Source organism: Nannospalax galili, unplaced genomic scaffold, assembly GCF_000622305.1.
Source record: "Nannospalax galili isolate Female #2095 unplaced genomic scaffold, S.galili_v1.0 scaffold530, whole genome shotgun sequence".
Lineage (NCBI taxonomy): Eukaryota > Metazoa > Chordata > Mammalia > Rodentia > Spalacidae > Nannospalax > Nannospalax galili.
In genome coordinates this window covers 536,249-543,684 of record NW_008328331.1, presented here as the reverse complement: position 1 = coordinate 543,684, position 7,436 = coordinate 536,249, and the positions used below count along the sequence as shown (strand labels likewise).

The window sequence follows — 7,436 nt, the reverse complement described above, 5'->3', positions numbered from 1 at the left end:
CAGCACTCGGGAGGCAGAGGCAGGTGGATCTCTGTGAGTTCAAGGCCAGCCTAGTCTACATAGTGAGTTCCAGGACAGCTGGAGCTACTGGGAGACCCTGTCTCAAAAAAACAAACAAACAAACAAAAAAAAAAACAAAAAAAGTATATTCAGACTGTGGATTGCCAGTATGCAGTAACTAAAATTAATCTAGTGCTAGTTGGGGAGATCACTCAGTGGGTGAAGTACTTGCTGGGCAGCCATGGTGGCCTGCCTAGAATCTCATTCGGGAGGTGGAGTTGGGGAATCCCCAGAGGAAGCTGGCTAGCTAGACTATCTGAATCAGTGAGCTCTGGGTTCAAGTGGGAGACCCTACCTGGATATGCATGGTGGAGAGCCATCAAAGAAGACACTGACATCAATCTTTGGCCTCCATACACACGTACAAATGTGCCCACACACATGTGAGCATGCACACCTCCCCACACAAATCACCTGGTGAGGCATATTACATATTATATTCTGAAGTATAATATAAAGTACACTACAGAATCAGTATATACTTATAACCAGTTGTGCAAAGTTTTAAAAATACCCAGAACCATACTATGTATTATCAAGGGAATATGCATTTATATAATAAATGAAGCATTAAAAAATCTTTTTTTTTTTTTCTTTTTGACAGGGTCCAGCCCCAGGTGGCCTGGAACTCACTATGTAGATCAGGCTAGCCTCAAACACAGAGATCCACCTGCCTCTGCCTCCCAAGTGCTGGGATTAAAGGGGTGCTCCACCATGCCTGGCTTGAAGCATTAAAAAAAAATTATATTGAATTAAAAGATTTAGCAAATATGGCAAAATTTAATTAAGTCTAAATGCCTGGTTATCTTCTTACTTAGGGAGCTGTGTTAATTACTAAAACATGTAATTAAAATTGAACCAATGAAATGAAATTTCCTGGACCGATTCTGTTTCCAGTACATTCAGATTTCTGTGTACTGTGTTTTCTGTCACAATTGAGTTTTATTCCTCCAAAGAAACATAACCACATGTTTTAAGGTTGAGATTTGATTATCTAAAGTTTAGGCTTCAGGGACTTGGAATCTGACCAGCAGAGGGCACTGCTGTACAGCAGATATGCGGTTGGGATGGCTACTCCAGGCCTGTTTTCTTGTGCGGTACCAGAGTCTCCCCATGCCCTGTTCTGTACTGTGAAGGGAAAGAAGGGTACATATAGTGTTCCTTCAGCTTGTAAGAAGGGACCTGTACATTGTGTTTCTCTGAACATTTGGAGCCTTGGCAGTTTCTCAAGCCAGGAATGCCAACAGCACACATGCTCAGCATCCTTGGCTGTCACTTCAGCAGGGCTAACTGCTGGTGGTTAGGAACTTAAGTGTGGCTAAACTGACCAAGCAATGTTACTTTTGCTGTAGATGGAAAAGGATTATTCTTACCTGAAGGAGATCTGTGATCATCAAGCAGAACAGCTGAGCCGAACCAGCCTAAAACTGCAAGAGAAATCTTCAGAGAGTGATGCAGAGATCAAAGACATGAAAGAAACCATATTTGAATTGGAAGATCAGGTGGAACAGCACCGCGCTGTCAAATTACACAATAATCAACTCATTAGTGAGCTGGAAAGTAAGTGACTCATCTTAGAAACATGCAATAGGTGTGAATAGAAACTGGTCATGGTGGGTGATAGGAGGATTTTCTAAGGATACATGTTGTCTGGGGAGTGTGTCTGGAGGGAGGCCTTTTTTTTTCAGTGCTCTGTAATCTCCCAAAGAGAAAGGCACTTAAGAAACAATCAGTAATCTCTTAAATTAAGTCAGATGCTGGGTGAAAGAAAAGATAGGTGACCACAACTTTCAGAAAAGGGCAGGCACATTTTGGAAGAGTTCGATGTACCTTCACACCACAGCTGTGCTGCAGCCTCTTGTCTAGACAGCTAAATCCACTTTGAATTCAACTGTAACTTTTGAGCTTTTATACAGCTTTTCCTACAGATGACCCTCAGTGTTTAAGAGTGTTATTCAGAGTTGTTTACTGCAGTCGTCTAGGGTTGACAATGTCTTCTAGATCTGAAGGATGAGTTAGGTGATAAATGAGTGAAACAAACAGTCTGTGCCTAAGTTCTGAGGGACAAAATAATTCCAGTGAGCTTACAGATGTTAGCTACTTGCTTTCTGAAAAGGCATCAATATATGGCTTACTTATGAACTCATCATTTGCTTTGAAGAGGGAAAGACATTTATTTGTTTGTTTGTTTATTTATTTATCTATTTATTTTGGTCTTTTTGAGACAGGGTCTTCCCGTAGCCCCAGCTGGCCTGGAACTCACTATGTAGATCAGGCTCCACCTGCCTAGGCATGTGCCACCATGCCTGGCTGGGAAAGACATTTTAAGAGATTAAACAGTATTTGCTTTTATCCAAATCAGCCTTATAAAATATCACATCTAATAAGTTCTGCTTTTGTACCAAAAGACTTAATAAATCAGTTTTGAACAGCACTAGTCATTACTAAATATAACTTAGTTGCCTGAGAAATTTCTTACTGTGTACAGCCGATCCTCACTACTCATAGATTCATGAATTCATCTACTCACTAAAATTTATTTGTAGTCCCCAGATTGGTCCTCATAGTGCCTTCCTTGTTTGGAGACATGCAGAGAGAGGTGAAAAATCAGTGATCTAGCACTTAGGTTCCCAGAGATTATACTTTTGATAGACTTCTACTTTCTTGCTGAGTTCTGATACTGTGTATTAGTGTCTTTTCTTTTCTTTTCTTTTTAAATTTTATTTATTATTTTTATTTTATGTGTATGGGTGTATTGCATGCATGTAGGTAAGTGCACCTGTGTTGTGCAATGCCCACGGAGGTCAGAAGAGGCTGTCGGATCCCCTGGGACTGGAGTTACGGACAGTTGTTAGCTGCCATGTGGGTGCTGGGATTTGAACCCCGGTCTTCTGCAAGAACAACCAGTGTTCTTAACCTCTGAGCCATCTCTTCAACCCCAAGTGTCTATTTTCTTTAAACAAAAATTTTTACATTCATTTATTTGGGATGTGGCAATCAGAGAACAACTTGGTTCTCTCCTTCCACCATATGGGTCCCAGGGATCCAGCTCAGAGTCATCAGGTTTGGTGGCAAGCACTCTTACCCACTGAGCCATCTCACTAGCCTACAAGTGTCCTTCTTATGACATGCCATGTCTTCAGTGGTTTTGTGCTTGTTTTTCATGATTGCTACTATGTGAAATGGCTCCCAATTATGATGCTAAAGTGCTGTCTACTGTCCTTAAGTGCGAGAAACTTGTGACATACCTTACTACAGAAATAGCTGTGTTAGATAAACTTGGTCAGGCCTGAGCTTTGGTGCTGATGGACTTGAGTTCAGTATCAATGAGTCAGCAACCAGTGAAGCCAGGCAGAGGATGCACTGCATATGTCCCAGCATAAGGCTTCTCTGGAAAGTGCTAGCACTGTGACATTCATCATGCATTGTGATATGTCTCCCTTGATGATGAAGCTGTGGAAAGGATGGAAAAGGGAGTAAACTTGTAGATTAATGAGATGAAGGCCCATAAAGAACAGTGTAGTGGACAGCAAGATTACAATGCCAGAAACCAAAGAAATTCATATCTTCCTAACCAAGGGTGAGGAAAATATTAAATCCTTCTCATTACATGCCCAAAGGGCATAAGAGAAGGGACACTTATAGGCAAGAAAGGTTATAGAGATGATGGAGCAGAAAAATGTTAAAAATACCTGTGCAGAATTGTAAAGGAAACGGAAGGTGAGGTCTCTGATGCTTATGGGAGTGGCCTGTATTATAAGGACACTGGCAAGCAAATATCCTTCTATCTGATGAAAAATGTAGCCAGAAGCTTGCAGGAATTTAACCCTGTGTTTCACTGGGCAAGTAGACTTTGTGTGAGAACTGATGTGAACATGATGTTCAATAGAACTGTAGATCACTGACATTCAGTGTCAGCCGTGAATAATGATACTTGAGAATCAAGTGTCTAGTCAGTGCCTATTTCTAAACAGCACCACCTTTGTAAAGAAACAAGTCCTGTTTTGTTTTTATGACTTAGCACTGTGTATAATTGTCCCTAAATCCTTAAAAGTCAGCCCAGCTGGGCGTGGTGGCACACACCTGTAAGTCCTAGCACTTGTGAGGCAGAGGCAGGTTAATCTCTGTGAGTTCAAGGCCAGCCTGGTCTACATAGTGAGTTCCAGGCCAGCTGGAGACTACAGGGAGACCCTGTTGCCTTTCCCTTACATGCTTCAAAGGCAGAGCACACCTCAGAGGAAGGAAAATCAAGCAAGAATTTTTCTTCTCAGTTCTTCTGAGCCTTGGAAGCAGAGTTAAAAAGCAGATTCTAGATGTTCCCCTTTTTAAAAAAAAAAAAAAAAAAAAAAAAAAAAGTCAGCCCAGACACAGCAAGCAAACCAGTGTCTAATTAATGTCCAGAGCAAACTTGAGGTCCACCTCCAGTGATTATATCATAATATATCCAAGACTGAAAATAACACAGACTGTCTTCTCAGAAGCTTTTAAACTCCTGTTAGGGATATTAAGGTATTATTAAAGTATTTTTGTGTTAGGAAGACAGGGACACTCAAGTCCAGCCCTAGACAAGTCTCTCCCTCCCATGAGATCCTTGAGAGGGATAGACAAAAACATCAAGACGTGAAGGAAGGGCTTTTTACTTTACAGCATTGACCCCAGACACAAACCTCAGGCCCCATGGGCAAGCTGATTCAGAATTACCAGGGCAGGGTATGACTGTGGATTCCTTCAGACCTTCTCTAGTGATTCTATTTCACACACACATACACCGTTTTTTGTTTGTTTGTTTGTTTGGTTGGTTGGTTGGTTTTTTTTTTTTTTTTTTTTTTTGTCTTTTTGAGACAGGGTCTCCCTGTAGCCCCAGCTGACCTGGAACTTGCTGTGTAGACCAGGCTGGCCTCAAACTCACAGAGATCCACCTGCCTCTGCCTCCCGAGTGCTGGGATTAAAGGTGTGTGCCACCACGCCCAGCCATACACCCTTTTTTTAGACAAACTTACTCTGTGACTTAAATCCTGGGATTACAAATGTGTACCACCATACCTGACTTGATTTATATCTTTAATAGACAACCACAGGAATTTTAGCTAGTCGATTGACATACTGAGAATTAAATTTAAACAGCTCCAATAGCAATATGGAGGGAACTGGAGGCAGGAAGGAAAAGGGACAGAATTTGTTCTAAATTTGAGAGAGGTAGTTGAACCACCTGTGGAGCTCTTACAACATACATGGGCCCAGATCCCGACTGACTTCAGAGATTCTGAACTAATGGGTCTGGTGCTGGCACATATGTACCATATGTGATTCTGAGATTTAACTGTGGTTAAGAACTGTGGCCAGGAGTAATAACCAGTGGAATTCTTAATCACCCAAAAGCCCTCATGTCTTACCAGTAGAGGCCATTCAGGTTGCTTGTGTGTGACTAGCAGGGAGGCCCAGGGCAGGGGTGTAAGTGCGCACAGCTGCTGAGGCCTCCTCCCATAGTGCTACCTGGCAGTACAACTTGTCTTCTGAGGATAACCTAAGTAAACACCACTGACTTCACATGTCCTCCCATGTCTTGTCTTGGAGAAATTTCCTGCTTCTAGAGCTCTATTTTCAAAATGCTTAAAACTTAGAGTATAGGAATGGATTTGTAAGCCTGCTGTCTCCAGAGCTGACCCTTGCTATATTATGCAGCTTTCCTGTCCGTGAGTCTTGCAACTTTCCAATTTCTATCTAAATCTTTTTCTTCTAGGCAACATGATCAAGCTGGAGGAGCAGAAGTCAGACCTGGAACGGCAGTTAAAGACCCTGACAAAGCAGATAAAGGTAAGCCACAGACCAAGAACCTCCTCTGTCATCTTACTAGACATTATTCCTATCTTAGGTTGGAAATATTGGGAAAGTAACTGTCACTCTCTGCAATCAACTCTCTCCTAGAACATCTCCAGGAAGTAAACTAAAGCAGTCGTTAAGTTTTTAGATGAAAACTCTGACATGTTGATGGAGTTCCCATCTGTGGCTCTTCCTAGTAGTGAGACACTATAAAAGCTGAAGCTTTCTGCTGGCCATTCTTTCTCAGTGACTAACTTTGAGATTCTAGAGCCCCTACCTAGATGTTGACCCCAGAACACCTGCCCAGTGACTGAGGAAGTTGTTGATTCTGGCATTTTTAGGAGGAAACTGAGGAATGGAGGCGGTTCCAGGCAGACTTACAGACCGCAGTGGTGGTGGCCAATGATATCAAGTGTGAGGCCCAACAGGAACTTCGCACTGTGAAGAGGAGGCTACTGGAGGAAGAGGAAAAAAATGCCAGGCTGCAGAAGGAGCTGGGGGACATACAGGGTCACAGCAGGTAAGTCACTGGAAGAGCCGTACTTCTGTGAGTCTGTTGGGCACCCAGCCATCGCTTTGCTTCTCACTTGATCAGTGTGTTTGGAGGGGGTTGGGGGCTAAGTCACAGGGGGATTGGGATGCTTTTGTGACTCTCTGTGCCAGGTTCTGCTATGTCTTTGCTAGGATCACTGTACCACTAACCATCATCGCTACACATTTAGGGATATTCCATCAACAGCTCTGCACAAGGTTTTTTTTTTTTTGTAAAAAAAACCCTTCACTTATATGTGAAGGGAAAGGTCTAGCCAAATATCCTCCTAGGCTTAAAGAAGGGTTACCTATTAAATTTAGTGTTTATCAGCATGGGAAGAATATACTCAAATACTAACTTGCATGGGTCTCATACATCAAGAAGAACTAAAGCAATTCCCAAGGAGTCACTCCTGCCAGTCCAGGGACATGCTTCCTGGTTGCCAACTCCCATGGGCTATTTTAAAAAGGCCTTTACTCCAGAAGCAGAGGCACAAGGATAGCAGTAAGTTCGAGACCAGCCTGGTCTAAATAGTGAGTTCCAAACCAGCCAAGTATAATGACATAGTGAAACCCTGTCTCACCAAACCAAAACAACAGCAGAAGTTATATTTCTACTGTGTCTAGTAGAGGCTCACACCTGTAATCACAGCACTTGGAAGACAGAGGCAGGAAGATCAGGAGTTCAAGGTCATCCTCCATTTCATAGTGAGAGTGAGACATGAGACCCTGTCTCAAAAACAAGAACAGCAGGCCTTGTCACCTGAGTTTTGCATTAAAAAGAGCATGAAACTGAGACCTCTTGTTGATGCCTGACTTTCCTTTCTGTTCTTGGGGTGGTACTTACACAGTGCATTAGCCTAGCAATGGTACTCCTAAGGCAAGCTTGAAGTTATTATTTTAAAGTAATATAGGATTTACAGACAAGATTATAAGCAGCATTTTCAGCTTTCCGTAATGTGGTAATCTTCCCCTAATCTGGACTCAGTTTCTTTGAGTTTCCCGAATGTTTAGAAATTATTTAT

The 7,436-nt window shown here is 42.3% G+C and overlaps 1 protein-coding gene across 2 annotated transcripts in view; it reads left to right on the top strand.

Moving 5' to 3' along the window:
• Positions 1-7,436, top strand: part of Specc1 (sperm antigen with calponin homology and coiled-coil domains 1) — a 330,607-nt gene that overhangs the window by 209,463 nt on the left and 113,708 nt on the right. For both annotated transcript variants that reach the window (XM_008825314.3, XM_017795771.2), the window contains exons 5-7: positions 1,413-1,620; positions 5,801-5,874; positions 6,222-6,400. In XM_008825314.3, the coding sequence (XP_008823536.1) occupies positions 1,413-1,620; positions 5,801-5,874; positions 6,222-6,400 (461 nt within the window). The remainder of the gene's footprint in view (positions 1-1,412; positions 1,621-5,800; positions 5,875-6,221; positions 6,401-7,436) is intronic.